General features: G+C 42.0%; 1 protein-coding gene across 2 annotated transcripts in view; it reads left to right on the top strand.

Moving 5' to 3' along the window:
- Positions 1-379: 379 nt before the first annotated feature.
- RASSF9 (Ras association domain family member 9) overlaps positions 380-19,303 on the top strand; it is a 40,930-nt gene continuing 22,006 nt past the window's right edge. Inside the window, exon 1 of one of the 2 annotated variants that reach the window (XM_020777738.3) lies at positions 380-848. In XM_020777738.3, the coding sequence (XP_020633397.3) occupies positions 802-848 (47 nt within the window). In that variant the 5' untranslated portion in view covers positions 380-801. Of the gene's footprint in view, positions 849-1,389; positions 1,611-19,303 lie in introns of those variants that run through there. The other variant, XM_020777749.3, reaches the window with a different exon arrangement.

Below are 19,303 nucleotides of genomic sequence, written 5' to 3'. Positions count from 1 at the left end.
ATCCTAGTCTGAAACTGTAGCTGTTCCAAGATGTGTCCTGCTTTTCTGACCCTCATTCCTCTCCCAGGTGAAACCACACTACACCCTGGGGTTCAGGGACTATAAATTCATGGGCAATGTAGCTTCGGGTATGCCAGCTTTTCCGCTGGGGAGGTTTCTTCGACCCATCCGGTGCCCAGAACAGAACCAGTATAGCCAGTCCGTGATGGCGCGTTGTCCTCTTGTTAAGTGCTCTCTCTCTCTCTCTCTCTCTCTCTCTCTCTCTCTCTCTCTCTCTCTGTGTGTGTGTGTGTGTGTGTGTGTGTGTCCTGGCCTGCCCCACTCACAGTGTAAACTCTTTTGCCGCTCGCCTCTGTTGCACGATGCCCCGAAATACGGCGCGCCTGCTGTTCTGTTGATGACCAAGTGAAGCAACCGCTTGGCTCCGCGATCGTTTACACTCGCGCCACACAGTCTTACTATGACTTCTCGTTCTTTCCAAACTCCCCATTCCTTCCTTCCTTCCTTCCTCCCTCCCTTCGTCCCCTCCCTCCGTCCCCTCCCCGGTTCCCTAAACGCCTCCTTCAAGAACTGCAGCTGGGCACGGCTCCAAAAGCGAGTCGCCGCCGCCGCCGCCGCCGCAGCAACAACCAGGAGGCAGGAGTTCAAAGTTAGCAACGGGTTACACAACTTGGGCGCTGAGTGACTGACTCTTCCCGAGCCCAAGTGGCCGCCGAGGGAGGGAAGCTTTCGCAGCCCGCCTTGGTTTGGGCTCCCTCGTCCTTTGATGTTGTTGCCGTCCTGCCGCCTTGGGAACTTGCCATGGCTCCCTTTGGACGGAATCTCTTGAAGACCCGGCACAAAAATAGGTAAAAAATAAGGGGGGGGGGGGCGCAAACGGAAGCCCGAGCTGTTTGCCTCGTCTCGTTTCGAACTAGTGACGCTTGGAAACGGGGGAGTACCTGTTGCATCGGGGACGCTCTTGCGACACAGGCGCCCGAGCCTGCGACGGAGGCATCATCCGCCGTTTCACTTACGCGTCCAGCTGAACTCTGGAAAAAGTTACCCGTGAAAGGATCGGGAGGTGGGGCGGGGGAGGCTGCGTGGTTTTCTTTTCCCTTTACCTGCCCCCGAGAAGTTTGGGATCTGGCAGTCAGTCGGAAGAAAACTTCCTTTTTTCTTTCTCCCTCTCCCCGTGGTGGAAAAAAGAAAAGGAGGGGGGGCGCTGCCCTCGGGTTTTATAGCGGGTTCCCCATTATTGACCTCTACGGGTGGGAGCGCACAAGGGGGATCCAGGCGCACTTTCAAAAGGTAAATAAGTTGAGTGTGTGAGAGAATGCCCGAATCATGCCCGTCGTGGGTGGGGGGGGAGAGGATGACAACATCCTGGGTAGGACAGAGGAGGAGGAATACATGTTACAGCGCCCCTCATCCGAAAGGGAAAGTAAGGGATTTTTTTTTCTGCGGACTGATTGTCCAGCGACAAACAGTGGGACGCTCGTTAATTGCGGGCACAAATGAGCTGAGACTTGAGGATCCTCGGCTTGGTGGGGTTGGGCTCCCTCCGCACTTAACTTGCTCCGAAAGTTTCCAGTCCCTGGGGTCAGTCCTCGCTGCCTTCCCCATTCACTGTAAGTTTATTACACCAAGGAGAAACGTGTGTGTGTGTGTGTGTTGCGGGAGTGGCCAAGAGAAAACTTGGACTGAGTGCAAAGCTTTGCTGTTGTTAAGTTGTAAACGCGCTTCATTTTCTTGCGCTTAGCAGGTAAGGGGGGCAAACAGAGTTTTGAAAGTTTTCGCGAGTTCCCCCTCCCCCACTTTTCAGTAGCCACCTCTCCCCCTTAATTATACTTGCTTCTCCCTGAGTTTTGCTGATATTATGAGGAGAAAATTGCATGCCTCAGAATTGTGTAATTATTTTTAAATCCTTTACACCTTAAGTGCAAGTTTCCTCAGAGGGAAGCTGATGGTTTACAGGCGCTTTAGAAATTACAGTGGCTGGACAAGTCTTTAGAGGTTGGTATGAGCAGCTAATGTGACACCTTCCATCTCAGTATTGAGAACAGTGGTGTCTGGTAGCCTCTTTATTTTGTGTTCTGATTTGAGCATTGTTTGGCCACTGAACTTTGACAAAAAAAAAAGAGAGCTGTTTTGTTATTCTTCAAAGTGTATATTGTTCCTTATCCCATATTTCTTTACTGGATTATTCCCTTTGAATATGTGTGCTTTGACTTCTATTCAGAGCTGTACTGTATTTACATTCTTGAACGATAAGGCCATTAATCTCCAACAAGGACCAAATTAAAAAATAAAATAATATCAGTCCTTATCATTAACAATAGTGTAGTTACATGCCAATAGAATGAGTCTTTGGCTGTTCTTTGGTCGCTGAAGTCCAAATAATTTTTTTTCTTTACAATCTCTCTCTCTTTCTCTGTTAGAAAATGACTGTTTTTAAGTAGCAGACTTATGTACACTTATTTAGACATGCCCCATTGAGCACAGTGGAACTTGCTTCTGAGGAAACCTACAAATGCAGCAGATTCCAAAGGTCTACTCTTGGATACATTTATGAAGAACGCATAAATTTAAAAAAGCAGAAAAGTCATAGCCACGTAACAAATTTCTGCTGTGATTACATATGTGGCTTGAAATGTTGTGCGAGGGGAGGGAGATTATACCTTTTGATTTCCAGAAGTCCATCGCAAATACCTTCACAGTTTGGTTTGCTCCATCTGGTTTAATGGAATAAACAGGGGAGCACAAGTCCTGGCACAATAGCAGAACACAAACAAAGACATCCTTCATTGCATTATTCCATTCAAACCAGAGGACCAGTTGTGCATGGTTTGCTCCTGGTGGAGATTAGTGTCTGATCATTCAAAGTCTGCCAACAGAGATGGCAAATGAACACTGTAAATCAGAAATGATGCAATAAGATCAGTGGCATTGTCTTGTACTTTCTCAATCACCAGACAAGACTGAATCTGGCTATAAGCAGGGTCTGTCTATCAGACTTCTAAGAGGTGGAAGTAACCTATTGAGTTTCAAGCACCAGCCTGGGAAATTGACTTTTTGACTTTGAGCACAAATTGAGCCTGCTGGTTCTTAGCACACTCAAGTCCTCATACGTATTAATTTGTAATCAACAGCACTGTTGTGAGGTGTGTTCCTAAGCAGGGAGGGTCTAAGAACCCCAACAGAAGTGAACAAGAATGTTTTAAGTGCTGAACAGTTGACCAATAAATTGAAACAATGATGCATTGAGAGTCTCATTTATATTTGGCTCCTATTGTCCAGTCATCCTACTGTGATATGCTAGCATAGAATTCCCTTTCATTTGAATTTCATGATGCAGGCATCTTTGCACACCCGTAGGTTTCAGTAAACAATGTGAGATTTGTGTTCAAACAGACATATTAGGTTCTTTGTTTTTGGATGCAGCTGATGAAAACAGGCCAAAAATATCCCTTTACTTAGTTTCCAAGTTCAATAAGCATCTTTATGACTCTTGGCATCTTATAAGCAAAATATGAAAGCCACAGCTCTTTTGTAGTCCTTCAGCATCTAGTGTTGAGAAATATACTCTTTGTAGTCATTGAAGTGCAACTTATTTATCACACCTAAGGCAAATGGTGATTTGTAAGTGTAAGGTATATTCAGATAGGACTGGAACTGAGTGCGAGTCTCATACTTAGTCACAAAAATCACCCCACCCCCTGTGTAATCTGTAGAATTTGTAGAGCATCAGTTATGTTGCAGTATTGACAAGTTTCTACAACACAACTAAAGAATCCATGGAGTGTTTTGGAAACTTATGAAGCCTGGCTTGCTATGATAGTAGCAATCTGTGATGTGCTGAACTATCAACTGGTTTTCATATGCTGAAAACAGTGATTATAGAGAAGACATTATTATTCTGGCTTGGTTTACCTGTGGATGTCTTGGGACAATGTGAAGACCCAATAATGGGTGCTCTTTTTGTCGCTTTTGTTACAGTGTGATAAGTTGCAGGAAAACTAACAAAGAATTTGTGGCACCTTGAAGATAACTTTTATTTCAGAGTTTATTAGGTGAAATATTTTGTGAACTGTAGCCCAAATTCTCTGATGTGTGAGACAGTAGTTGAAGGGGACTACCTCTCTGGAAATGAATGTGATCAAGGACACTTTGCCATTGCATCAGCCTCTCTCTCTCTCTTTCTCTTTCTCTCTCCAAAAGCATTGACTGTGGACAACTTGATTGATCAATTTTGGTTTATCTGCTTCAGTATATTCCCTACCCTGAAGGTGCTGCTTGTCACGAATACTTAACGTGCCATAATTTGGATGTTTGTAGGCTGCTGTTTCTTCTTGTATGGACTAATCTGTTAGGAATTTTTTAGCTGTGGAGGAGGGTACATTATTGGTGTGTGTGTGTGTGTGTGTGTGTGTGTGTGTGTGTGTGCGTGCGTGTGTGTGTGTGTGTGTGTGTGTGTGTGTGTGTGTGTGTGTGTGTTAGGAAATTAATAATAAATAATAATCATGTGCCAGCAAGTCAACTCTGACTTATGGTGACAATTTTCAGGGTTTTCTGCCTGAAGAATGTACCCTTCTTCTGGAGGTGCCATGGGACTGTGCAGCTTGCCCGAGGCCACACAGGCTGGCTCTACTTGCAGAAAACAGAGTGAGGAATTGAACTCTCAGCCATTGGCTTTTTAGCCATATACCTAAACCACTGAGATACCCAGCCAGCTCTAGGAAATTATTTTCATCCATTTTAGTCCTACAGTTTAAAGGTTTCGTTCAGACACTCTTGTTTGCAGGAGGTAAAACAGATACAGAAGAGGAAATATATAGCAAATATATAGTAACCCTTTAATAACAAACAAAGTTGAAATCCAGAACAGAAATACTTTATGCTGCAACATTTTGTTGACTAAATGCCTCAATCCAGTAATGTTCTTGCCTGGAGGCGTAGTACAGTAAATGATTCACAAAGAGTGCAGCACAGAGTACTTCTGCCTGTATATCCAGGTAAGTGATACTTGTATGTAAAACATTTCTTGGAGATGGGTGAGTGAAAAAAATACTACCTTAGTGAGGTAAGGAAGGGAGCAGATTTCACTCCTCTCCTCTACACATTTGGTTTGATGCAGAAAGTAGACCACATAGTCACTTCAGGACCAGAAGGGGCTAGTCCACTGATGAAGGATGTCCATGTTGGGCTGGACCCTGGGTTAAGTCTGGCATACTTCTGAAGAAGCATGCATAGATACAGCTGCTGCTTGGCAAACAGTTTTTAGTAATCTCTAGGTATGTAGTAATGTAAACCCCAGGAAAAAAAAATCCTGTGTGGCTAGGCAGAAATATCTTTTCTCTTAACAGTTAATTATCTACTACCTACTTTAGAAAGGTAATTAACCATTTCATTCCAGCAGAGTAAATTACATGATAAATGGACTTGTGTGTAATGCTGCAGAATTCAGAGAAAAGAGAAGAGTTTTCTTCAGTAAAAGTTAATCTGGCATTTAAAGAGCTGTCGTGTACATCAAAATCACTGACTTTACCTTGCTGCCAGGTAAATGGGTATAGGTTTGCAGCCTTACCCATAAATAAGTCACTTCAGCTCAATGAGCCATATTTGCCTATATTTGTGTTTTGCATTTCTGTTCCAATGAATATTATTTCATTTTGGAACCTGCAAGACACGGAAGAAGGTCTGGAATTGCTCCTACACTTCTCAAGTACTGGCTAGATTCCTGTTACACTTTTGCACTGGCACAACCTCATTGCCACCAGTTAAGAAGTCAGAGTAGGTGTTTATTCTTGCCTACCAAGCCATGTGACTTGGTGTGCAAGAGCGGAGGCCCACAAAGACTTTAACCTGCACCAGTTTGCTGCTGAGATTTGTGCCAGCAAAGTTGTGCTACTGTAATAACATAGGATTTTGGTCAAAAAGTTCATAAGATACCATTTAATGTTAAAAGACGGGGAGAGCTTGAAGAATTACATGTGGGTACAGTAGTTCCCATCCTTGGGTGACCCCAGAAGCCTTCACCACTAGGAGTTTCTGGCAGTTGCAGTCCAGGAACACCTGGGTTATCCAAGGTAGGGAACCCCTGATGTAGTTTGACTCCCATGTGAATTTTAAGTGAGATAGTTTTATGTATTAAATAGCTTTGAAAAGAGAGAAGGGACCTATTTATGTTTTTATATATCATGTGAAAGAAGTAGTTGTTTTTCAGCTTTATTCTGAAAAACCGTAGGAAAACATATGTGACTTTGCATTGCATAGAAACCATAAGTCAGTTGTGCTTCCCCTGCCAACGCTTGTCAGTGCACAGAAGTGAATTTTCATTATTGTTAATCTTTTGCACCATTTTAATAATCTTCACATATTTTCAGTGCAGATGCTTCTAAGAGTAGTTTATTGCCCTCTCCACCCTGGAATAAAGATGTGAGACAAATATTGTGAGTTAAAACATGGGCCACACTTTACTGATCATAATTCAATGTTGCCATCCTTTGGCAAAGGGGGGTGCCTGCTGTAGTGCAGAAGCAGGTAAATCACAGAGGTCTCAAAGTACCCCTTAATCAACAAATGGGCGAGTCTCTGGCCCCAGGTTCTCGCCATCTTAAAGATAGCAAGAACCCGGCCAGCTGGCTGCAATTTGAACATCCCCAGACCTCGAGCCATCTATACTCGTTGACTGTTGGTCTGGTTGTGGCCCAGCGCATCTTTTCCCCCAAAGACTGTAATTGCACGATCTGCAGCACTGCAAGGTCTGATGGGCTGTTAGCTTACCTGAGTTTGTAGTGGGACTCACCAGAAAAAAACCTGTTTTATCCGCACTACCTGCCACAGCATAGGGACTAGCCTTGTTAAGTCCCATGCCCACCACCAAGCCTATCTAGGTCAGCAAGCAGGCCCCCCTATTGGACAAATATATGCCATCGTTAAAAAAAAAACCCAGGCTATCCATTCGGATCACCTGGTGACCAATCACTGATCCCAGGCCGCTGCAATCAGCTTTGCAGACTACACTGCTAACACTACTTGGCGCAGTGTTAGAGGGCCAAAACATGTCTCGCATGCCTCCATATCAGCTGAGGGATGGTTGACAGCCATACAATGTTCATAGCATGAAACATCATTCGGATGGGTGTACACCATCGTTTCGAAAAAAACTCAGGCCTATCCATGGATCCTCTGGTGACCAATCACTGATCCAGGCTGCTGCAGACAGCTCTGCAGACCACCCTGCTAACACTCTTTTGTGTAGTGTTAGTGGGCCAAAAATTGCCTCACATCCCTCCATGCTGGCCAAGGGATGATCATTGACCATACAATGACCATGGCAGGACATGTAACCCTCAACCATGTGATGTCCTAAATCACATCAAGGATCAGTCTTTTCCGCAGCTCCTGGTTCGTTCATTACTGCCCAAGTGTATTACCAACACATCTGGGGGATGTTGACCAAAGGCAGCCATATGACAAGGTTGGCCTCGCAGCATCCCACGGCGTCCTTTCCATTCGATAAAGGCTGTATGTCCAAGTCTGAGACTGCTCCCCATGGGGGCATGGCAGAGTAGTGAGCTGCCCAAAAAACATAGCTGCGGCGAATGATCATGGTGTGCTTTCTTCTCATCATTATTATGGTATCTGCAAGATAAAACAAACCGGGCCCCTATCTAGACGTCAAAGGGTGCCTTGTTAATCAGCTTTGGATCGGCGGATGTGAATCTGCACCATCCCATTGACTACACTAACATCCTCCCATTGCATAACTACTCTGATTTCATCTTCCTTTCCAATGGCAGCACTTCGCTAATCCTGAGGGCGTCAAAAGTTAATAAGGACACCACCCTGAATAAAGCAACTTCCTAATCATCTCAACAGGGAGCCTACCACTGCTTACCCATGCTTTCTAATAGTCCCAGAGATATGGGTACTCTTGAATCTTTAACTCTGTCTCTTTCCTTAGACCAGACCTGGGCAAAGTGCAGCCTGAGGGCCACATACGGCCCGCGAGCCACTCCTGTCCGGCCCATGGACCGTTTTGAACATCAAAACTATTTATAGCTTTTTGTCTAAAAGTTGATCAGTTGCTTATCTTTAACATACCACAAAAAACTCTTTAGTATTTGTGAAGATTAACAAGTTTAAAATAAAAACAATCATAACATCACTGTTTCATTTTATTTTTAAGTAAAGTTGGTTCAACCCTCGAACACAGTTCAGCTTTTTCATGTGGCCCCCTATAGAAATTAATTGCCCACCCCTGCCTTAGACCAAGCTTCCATCATTTTCCTAAAGCGGTCATATTAAGAATAATCCTAATATCCATTAATTTTAGTGTAGAACGCCATCACCAATAACTTGCCCTGTATAGATCCTGGCACCAAACCCTTCCTGCCTAGATACCCAATGAACTGTTGTAGATGCTCCTCTGGGGCAGGCCACACTGGTTCTAATTCAACTAAGTACCTGAACTTCCTGAAAATCCATACTCACTGCCAAGTACCCTGTTCGAGTCCCCGGTGCCAGGCCAGGCCTATTGTCCTTTCGCAGCATCATGCCAAATTTTCAAACCTCTGGGAGAAGAGTCTCCATGAACTCGTTGGCTCCCGGATCTACTTCCATGACCGCTCAATCCATTTACGTGATAATGCATCAGCTAAGCTATTATCTACACCTGGTACATGTCTAGCCTGCACCAGTGTCATGATCTGTTCTGCATGCATGTGAGGTTATTAATTAAATAGACCACTGCCGGATTGTCCCCCAAAACATACAACAGTATTCGTCCATTCCTCTCTCCAAAGCCATAATGCACCAACTAATGGGAAGACGTGGTGGCGCTGTGGGCTAAACCGCAGAAGCCTGTGCTGCAGGGTCAGAAGACCAAGCAGTCGTAAGATCGAATCCACGCGACGGAGTGAGCGCCCGTTGCTTGTCCCAGCTCCCGCCAACCTAGCGGTTCGAAAGCATGCAAATGCGAGTAGATAAATAGGTACCATCTCAGTGGGAAGGTAAACAGTGTTCCGTGTCTAAATCACACTGGCCATGTGACCACGGAAAGATTGTCTTCGGACAAACGCTGGCTCTATGGCATGAAGAGCGGGATGAGTGCCGCCCCCTAGAGTCGGACACGACTGGACAAAAATTGTCAAGGGGAACCTTTACCTTTTTTTAACGGGAAGAACTCGGAATTGTCAAGTCTCTGGTTGGTCCCGCGTGGTGCCATTCCACCAGCCATTTGCCTGTGCACCACCTGCTGCTAAAGTAAATGATGAAATCTAAGGAGCTTGCAGCGTCCGACTGACCTAAGGTTCGGCCTTAATTATCATGCCTTCTCCAAAGCAAGCAAGCAAGCAAGCAAGCAAGCAAACAAACAAACAAACAAACAAACAAATGAAAAGCCCGGTGCACGCAGTTAAGAACTAACCCCAAACCTTAAAATCTTCTCTCATACTATACGCAAATCTAGTCCTGTGAAATGGGCAATGGAACCCTTTCACCTTTCAAAGTCACTCAGAAAGGCATGACCCAGCGCCCCAAATGTATGATCAAAATGTAAATGTCCTACCATCTCCTGAAGCTCTCTCAGGGACACTTTTCTCCCTTGCAACTTCGAGGCTACTTTGATCTTAAGGTCAGCCAACATAATATCTGGCAGCCTAGACACTTATTGTATCGTGTCCACTTCCATGCCTAAAAGCGTCAGGGACGTGGTTGGAGCCTATGATTGTCCTTACCCAGAGGTACGTCTAACTCTTCTGGCATTGAAGGAAGGTATCTAGTATAACTTTACACTTTCCCATGATCCTTTCACCATAAAGGATAAGCATCCCAATAATGGGCCACGGTTACATCTCACTCTACATCTAAGTTTCCACTCAGGGATAGCATCAGGGATACACCTAAGTTTCCACTCAAGTTCCTCAGGGATAGCATTGTTAACTGACTCCCCTTCAGAATAGGACAGAAAATGTATCAATCTAAACCCACCTTGTACCTCCTTTGTTACCATTTCCAATGGTGAGACCCATCAGGTCTCCAGTGGAGCTGTTGCCAATGGTCCCGACACTCTCCTTTCTGATACTTTGGCCATCATTTCTTGACTGTAACCTCCATGTCACGTACAGATTTAAGTTTTTGGGTCAAACATGCCTTGCACTTCCAAACACCAGTATCCTGGGGCTTTCCTAAAAAGCTCTCCAGTGAATAGCTTGCCCCACTCCAACTCATGGATTCCTGCCCCAATGCAGGAAAGCGCGACCCGCACAATCCATGTGGTCACGACCCTCTCCCCCCTCATTGATATCTGAACAACGCAACAAAATGCTGACACAAAGAAGACCAAAAAATCAGGACTCTGCCCCCTAGTCCTGAACGCCGATCCTCGAAGGCCTGGCAGTCCCTAACATAACTCACAGCCACGCTGAGGCTTTGTCCCTAACTGATGCCAAAAAAGGAAGAGGGCGTATAGAGGGGGGAATGCCCCTTAAATAACCCGGGGTTCCCCCCTCTCATCTAACTGTTCTCGAAAGACCTTCAGATCTTGCTCTACCCGTGGAGAAGGGAGGCAAAAGAGAGCCATGCTGCCAAAGCCTTGGCTTGGCAGAGGCTCCAGCATTAGTGTCCTTGCAAACGTTCTTAAGGACAAATATCTGAGGGGGGTCTTTTCTCTTGAAGTAGCATCTCTTAGCAGATCAGTCCAAGTAACTTACATTTATACTAGTTCTGTATCTCAAGGGTATATTAATTTATCGCACATATTTTTTTAAAAAAAGTTAAAAAATACAAAAAGTAGGGGAATTAGCTTATTTGCAGTAGGCATCCACTTATAGACGTTCTTGTTTAAACTGTAATAGAGAGCTAAACATATAACTTCTGTTGAGTCAAAGTTTACAGAAGTCATATGCTTATCAGATAGAATATAAAATAACTAAAATATAGGGTTGTGTCAGACTCCAGTTTGGGAACACTGGCTTTTTGGTGCACACCTGATGTCTGAATTGAAGGCAAACACTCCATGATGAGCAGTGCCTGATTAACAAGGGCCTAGAGAAGATAGGTTAAAAAATAATGATAGTCTTTAAGGTCTGACATGTTTTTGTCTCTGTTTTGCTTTTTTTCCTTTGGATTTTGACTAATGAGATAAAGGTGTTATAGACTAGAGAATATGAGGGGTTAATGGGCTAGCAAATCTAGGATCTAAGTTCCTAACGGAAGGAAGGAAGGAAGGAAGGAAGGAAGGAAGGAAGGAAGGAAGGAAGGAAGGAAGGAAGGAAGGAAGGAAGGAAGGAAGGAAGGAATTTTTTCACTGTCTTTGGTCAGAAGCTGTGATTTGTGCATTCTAAATCTTTTGGGAAAGCTGTTTCCCCCTCCACATTGTACTGGATTTGGCACCCTTCAGTGTTTCCACTCAATAGCATATATTACACTGTAAGATTTGGCACTGATGCTTTGTTTAATTAAAGAGGTTTCAGTGAAATAGCTTTATCCAGTTCTATTTTTGAATGTACATTTCTGTAAGGGAAGGTGCAGGTGATCCAGTCCTTGCATTGACAGTGACTCAAGTCTGTTGATTGAAGGTTTCATTCCAGCTTTCACTCATAACAAAAGATCTGGAAATTGGCAGCAGGCAACAGAATGAAGCTGCCTGTGGCATTTGCATTCCAAGTGCATCCAGATAATCTGTATTTACTCACAAGGTAATGGTTATGGGGACAAACATTCCTTAGGGATCCTGTGAAATAATAGAACAAATACATGAGAGCATTTTGCAAACATTATAATCTGAAGACATTGTAAGTATAAATGTTCTGTAAATGTAAATTCCTGAATGGATTAGAAGGGTACATATTAGAAATTTATCTGCTGGCCTTTGAAGGCTATGGTACTTAAATCAGAACATGGGTCCTGTGGGCCCTATAAAAGTGTCAGGACTTCAGCAGAATTGACTAAATATATGCTAAACGTGATGAAGCCAAAGAAACTTAACCCTAACCAGCTGGCAACTGGCTTTAATTTAAGTTTACAAAGTTTGCAGGATATTCTTTTGAGCAGCTACACTGCATTCAGTCATCCAGGTCAGGGTGGGAAAGCCTTTAAATGTTTTGGATTTACCACGGTGAATGAGTGAGGCTAATGGGAGGTATAGATGTATATGACAGACTAGAACTCAGGAAACCTGAGTTCCAGCCTGCAGTCGGGCATGAAATTCTTGTGAGAAAGTGTTTGTGTGTTCTGTGCTGTCAAGCTGAAACTGACTTATAGCAACACTAATAGGGCCTTCAAGGTGAGATGCTCAAGGAGTAGTTTTACCAGTTCCACCTAATCCCCCAGTGAGTTTCCAGGCTGAGTGGGGATTCATACCTTGTTCTCCAGAGTCCTGGTCCCTAACTTGATCCATTACACCACACTGTGAATCAATGGGGGGGGGGGGAAGTAGTGGAATGTATTAAACCAGTGGTCTCCAACCTTGGGCCTCCAGATGTTCTTGGACTTCAACTCCCAGAAATCCTGGCCAGCAGAGGTGGTGTTGAAGGCTTCTGGGAGTTATAGTCCAAGAACATCTGGAGGCCCATGGTTGAGGACCACTGTATTAAACCATTCCTTGAATATCTTACTTAAGATCATTATGAGTTCACTTTGAGTTGATGGCACATAACATATTAATGAGATATATAGGCCAAAACTCCTGGAGGGCTGAATGCTGCCCAGAAGCTTTCCTCCCAATTGTATGGCTAAGCACATGTTAAATACACATTTTTCAGTATGTGGGAATGGAACCTGCCCGTATGATCATTTTGTGCTTTGGGGGCAGTACATGTCGTCTTCTCTTTGAGAAGGTACAACTCATCCAGCTTTGTTGGCAGCTTATGAATGATCACGTGAAGTTTTTGCATAATTCTTCTAAGTACAAGAAATGGATGGGACACTGCTTTGGTTTACATTGCAATGCTAGCATAAGCAAATCTTCACTTCCAAAAATTCATATTTAAAAAACAGGAAAAGAACTATAGCAGCTAGACATCAGAAGGTGCGCTTTTCCTATGTTTTAATGCTATTTATAACAGGAAAATTAGATAGGAAAATGTTGCATTTGAAAAAGTGTGCAAAAAGTGAGGCACCTTTGATCTGTGTACAAAAATCTGTCTGACTTAGAGGAAATATACAGACATGCATTGTTACTAGGCAGAAATTGCATGCAAAATGTGTTATGCAGAAAAACGTTTACTTTTTCATACAGGCACAATTGATGTATATTTTCATAAATGGGCCTTAAAACACACAAATGTTCATGTACGCTGAAAAAAATGTGGCATGGCACTTCAAAATTGGCTAAGGAGTCCATGCTCTTGATCCCACTTGTGGGAATAATTTGTAGCATAACGACTTGGGATAAATTATTCGTAGTGGTGGCAACAGTGGAAGTCCTCGTTTATAGGGAAATGGGGTTGCCTTCCATACAACATACTTTTAAACAACAATGGCATATATAGTTGTTTATTAAGACTTGGGGGGGCATAATGTGGCCCTTGGACTTCTGAGATGATGTGCATTTTGTTGTATGTGTTTTAGTTTTATGATAGGATGTTTTAATTATTAGGTGTACATGATGCATTTCATTAAGTTGTGCACCACCCCGGGTTCCCTAACAAGGAAGAGCTGGATATAAAATAAATAATAAGATTTTGCTCTTCAATGTGATGCATATTTACATAGGCATAAATCTCATAAGTGATTTACTTCTGACTAGACATAAATGTGCCATTTTAGTGATCTTTTTTAGACATCCACAAATCAATATTGTAACCCTTCCCGAGATTATAGTAATTTATGTAACACTGCAAGCAAGATTCATATTTCTAAAGAGTAGTCTACTCTTAATTATTATTTATTAGTATGTTTTTGGTTGGCAGCATAGGTATAGTACTCACGCCTACTCATAATAATTATGAGGTAGGGATTTCCTATATGGAAGGAAAATAGCTTCCTGGAAAAAAAAAGAAGTGCTTGTAATTTAGAGGGAGGGGGGAGAAGACAAGGATTGACATAAGGCGTGCACTTCATCCCTGAAGGGAGTAAAGGGCTTATTAAAAGCATCAGTTTGGGTGTAAGGCAGCTTGCATTTACTGTATATATTATCATCCTTTGGGACGAGCCTCAGAGAACACAGAGGGCCTTACTTCTAATAAACACGAACAGAATTGCACTTCAGTGCAGAAAGCACAGGTTTGAGTAGTGACAGCCACCTGAGATTGCTTAAATATTTCAGAAGAAATGTCAGACCATAGTGGGTCTATAATTATTTTAGTTAGGGTTGCATGGTATGGCGGTCCTCAGAAGTATAGTACCTCTCAAAATACTAAGCTTTTCCAACAAAACATTTGCTGGTGATTGTGTGGGGTTTTGGTATCTATCTGTAGTCAAGTAAGGCCTAGCCTGGCAGCCTCAGAGTAATAATCAGTTAGGCCAAATTGTGAAGTGCTATAATAGTTAAAACAGATGTAAACAGGCTGTTTCCCCATTTTTAACGATGCACTGACCGAAAAAAAATTACACATGATTACAGGTAATGACTTAGTTTCTAGAATTCATAGTGTAGACTCCAGTATAAAGATCTACCAGACAAAAAGTTGTGTTTCACCTTTGTTGAAGTGTATGAGGTGAATGTCCAGATGTTTAAGGAAAGCTTCACTGAATATCCAACATATGTCATGTTACTTCACATGAATCCACTGTCTTGAAGCTTTAGTAGACTGCAACATCAGCATTTCTGCTCCTAGACACTTTATAAAACTCTGAGCCTCCTTTATGCTATGGAAAAGAATTGTGTTCACACATTATAAACAGTATTTTACTTCATTGCAGCTTGAGCTGTCTTTCACTGTGGAATCTATAGGCCTTCTTATACAGACACTTAATCCAGTTGACATCTTATTTTGAATTATTTCAGTTTGACTCACTTTCTGTTCATAACTCCTGATCCCTGAAAACCTATTTTCATTTGATTGCCATTTGTCTTTCAAACGCTTCTGGAAGTGCATATTGGGTGTAAAGACTTTTCAGCAAATGATTATACTATGATCAATAGTGCTGTTGACTGGGCTATATATTATGTTTATAAATAATGCTAAGAAATGTTTGGAGAACAGAGACACATACTCCAAAGCATTGACTTTTCATTCATGTCAGTGATGGAATCTCCCTCAGCTGAACACACTCACATACATTTTGTGATGGCTTCATTTCCTATGATTGATTTAGCTTAAATAGTAAGGATTTGAAGGTGGGGCATGTGGGTGTATTTTCTGGACTAATTCTTGCAGTAACATTTGTGACTTTTCCGGGTTTTTTTAAAACGCTGAGATCAGATTTTTTTTTTATGTCAAAGAACTTCACATCCTTCTGTTTGCCAATGTCTGTACCACCACAGATGCTCCAATAAACATTTAAAACAATCTTGTGGAATTTTAAAACTAACAAATTCATGATGGCATGGATTTTTGTGGAACTTGTGTCTCCTTCTTTAAGTGCCAAAATATTATCCCATTTTACTGCAAAAGACTAGTACTGACTAGATCAGTGAAATTATTTCAATAAATGTTGTAATTTAAGATGTCATCATGAGATAAAGTGATCAAAAAATCTCTTTACTGTGTTTAAATTAAGTATGGTAACAAAAAGCAGAGACATCACCTTGCCGACAAAGGTCCTCATAGTCAAAGCTATGGTTTTTTCAGTAGTGATGTATGGAAGTAAGAGCTGGACCATAAAGAAGGCTGACCGGCAAATAATTGGTGCTTTTGAATTGTGGTGCTGGAGGAGACTCTTAGTCCTCTGGACTACAAGGAGATCAACACTATCCATTATGAAGGAAATCAACCCCGAGTGCTTACTTAAAGGATAGATCCTGAAGCTGAGGCTCCAATACTTTGGCCATCTCATGAGAGGAGAGGCCTCCCTGGAAAAGACTCTTATGTTGGGAAAATGTGAAGGCAAGAGGAGAAGGGGATGACATAGGATGAGATGGTTGGATAGTGTCATAGAATCTACCAACATGACTTTGACCCAACTCTGGGAGGCAGTGGAAGACAGGAGGGCCTGGCGTGCTGTGGTCCATGGGGTCACAAAGAGTTGGACATGACTTAACAACTAAACAACAACAACATGGCAACAAAAGTAACATAAAAATCATTTGAATCAACTCATTGCAAAAATATTATTAGTTGAGAATGCCACTGGGTTCATTTCATATGGATATTGTGAGCTTTTTAACATATATTTACTGGAAGTTAGTTTTGAAGTTACTTCTTATGACTGCCATTCCCGAAATCTCCCTGCCAACATGGCCACTGTCATTTCTGGAAAGAATTATTAGAGTTCAACCCCTAAAAGTGACTTTTTCAAGCTCATCCCTTATCCGTGCTTATGAGTGCTTGTTCAGGATCCTGGTCTTTACTAACACTTGCTGCTTACAGTATATGTGGAATCTGAGGTTGTCTCACAGTGATCAGTAACTACTGTTGATTGGAACAAAGCTGAACAGAATTACAGCCAAAATATTTCGTAAACCTCTTCTGTGTATTGTCTACATAGAAAACCCCGGAAAGAATTGCCATAATCTGGAATTGACTTGACAGGGCATATACACACACACAGTATTTGGGCACTGCTCTTCTGTTAGCATGTTTTGTTTGGTTACTCAGGGTTGTGGAGAATGGTGTTGTCATACACCTCTTATATTAGTGATTTTTGCTTTTTTTTGATGTAGATGTCATTGGTATCACAGTTATTTTGATTTATGTGATTTAGCATGTTACCTTTCTTTTGTACAGGGAAAAAAGTTATCATAATGGAGAAAAAACCCACAGTTTCTCTACCATTCTTGGAAACCGGTCATCAGCCATAACTATATGGTGGATACACTCACCATATAATTATTGGCACTGCTGAGACAGGTCTGAATGTCTCAAAATGTTTTATGATAACCAACTGGCACAGAAGCAGTTGCTCCCTCATGACATCATCCAGCTGGACAGAAGGTTAACTGTTTCAGTTAGGTTTTGTTCTGAACTGTGCACTGAATCATATTTTCACATCTCCTAATTTTGATGGGTAGTGTGCCAATATTCATGTCTTGCTTCTTTGCCAATTTTGAGACTATTTTTGATAAGGCCTTGGAGAGTGCGGCATACATTCATTACTGAGTAGTTGATTTGAAAAAAATGTTCAATTTAAGCTCTGAGGAAGTTGCTGCTGAGCTCCCCGCCCTTCCCTTCTTTTTTGAAAATGTGTAAAATGCTTGGTTTATTGCTTGCACTATAATTAGGCATACAGAATTTTTTTCTAGTCTGATGAATGGCATGTATAATTCACTTTGTTTCAGACTTCCAGACATTTCAGTTTATAATATTTTGTGCTGGAGATGATTATGTGAACGTTCTGTCCTCCATCCAACACACAAAGAGATGATCTGCTCTCCTCTGTTCTCAACCATAGTTGGTCACCATTGTTGTCAGAAGCAGGACATGCTGATGAAAAAAATGTCCCTTAAAAAATAAGCCAAGCATTTTAAATGCAATGTGTGTAATCTTGAAGAGGATTTGACTGTACCATACTGTACTTTGATAGTTATAAAATGGCTAGAATTCAAAACACATTCAGCATTCACCCTATTCTGGGGGCAATTCACAGTGATGGTTATGCACTTCAAAGCTACGCATGCTTTGAATCTGCTCTGTCAGGGCTGTCTGAAAGACCACATATTTCCATGCAAACCTGCCTGGGCTTTCAGATCTAGAGGAGACATATGTTTGATAAGGATGAAGGGACAGGGCCTTTTCAGTGGTCATTATTAGTATATGGAAATCCCTACCAAGAGAGGCTAGGATGGCCACCAATGTCCTGCCAACATAGAAGATACTATTTATTATTCTTTATTACTTATTTAAAATATTTTGACCCTACCTTTCTCTTTAGAGGACCCCAGGCAGCTTACATCATTAAAACACATTTTATGTTTAAACTGAAAACTGTAAGTATACAAATACTAAAAAGAGTCAAACAGCACGCTATAACACAATAAACAAAAACAACACCAAAAACACAGTAAGGCACAACAGTCTATTTAATAACCCCACTCAGAAAGCCAGTCACTGAAGGAAAGCTTGCCTGAAGAGAAAGGGAGACATGATCCTTAAGATAGCTTGGACTTAAGCTGTTTAGGGCTTTATACCAGTGTAGGCAGGCCTTCAACAGCTAAAGATAGGCTTTTCAGGAAGTGTGTTGCTTTTCTGTTGTTAACTGCACTTATTATTTTTAATTGGATGGTTTAAAAATATTTTTCACTATTCTGTTTTAATATGACAAGTGATCTATATTTTCATCATTATAATGTACTTTGAAAATTGTCATTTAAAAAAAAACATATTCTTTAAGCTGTCTTGGGTCCCAGTTTCTGGGGAAAAGGCAGGAGACAAATCAAGTTAGCAACAGCTACTACAATAATTAGAGCAACAGCCTGTTGCGTTGATAGGTGGTTGAAGCAGCAGTCATTGGCATTTCAGTGTGTACATATGCATCTGCTACTGTTAAGATACATTCTTCTTTCTTAGTTCATTAAATCCCTACCCTCAGAGGTATAGTGAAAGTATTTTCATCATTTGGCTTGCTAGATATTGTGAACTTCAACTCTCAGAATCTGACCTGGACTTTTGACCATGCTCATTCAACTTTCTGAGCATTAGTCCAACATACCTCTGATGGACAAGAGGTTGAGAGCCATTGGTGTAATGCATATGATCCCTTTCAGATCTCCTCTCATACCATAAATTTAGTGTTGTCACATATTCTTAATCCAAATTACTGCTGGTGAGACTTGTGTGGGATGTATGTTTCCTTGGGCTTCGTGGTGGAAGGAGAGGAATAAACCTTTGCCTTAAAAAAATCTGGAGGCCAAAGGCAGGTGATGAAAAGTAAATGTCACTAATTAAAGGGCCAAAATCTTCTTTTTTCTAACACAGCAAGAGAAAGAGGAGACCTATTTGAGTCCCTTTTAAGGAGAAAGGCGGGATACAAATATTTTAAATAAATAAATAAAGACAATACTGTAATTAATAAAGGAATTGCAGTGTGGAGTGCTTCTGTTCAGTGTTCCCAGTCCTGTCTTTCACCTGGAAAACTTTTTAGACTCCATTCTTTCCTGCCTTCCACGCATTTTTCGTGCGCCATCCCCCAAACAGTCAGTCTTCTCTTCCCCTTTAGCCTCCTCCTCGACTTTGTACATCTGCAAATCCTGGGGTTTTCTCAAGGCTCTGAAGCC

The sequence above is a fragment of the Pogona vitticeps genome, chromosome 5 (assembly GCF_051106095.1).
Source record: "Pogona vitticeps strain Pit_001003342236 chromosome 5, PviZW2.1, whole genome shotgun sequence".
NCBI classification, from domain to species: domain Eukaryota; kingdom Metazoa; phylum Chordata; class Lepidosauria; order Squamata; family Agamidae; genus Pogona; species Pogona vitticeps.
The sequence above is the reverse complement of the archived record's forward strand: the minus strand, read 5'-3'. Positions and strand labels throughout refer to the sequence as shown.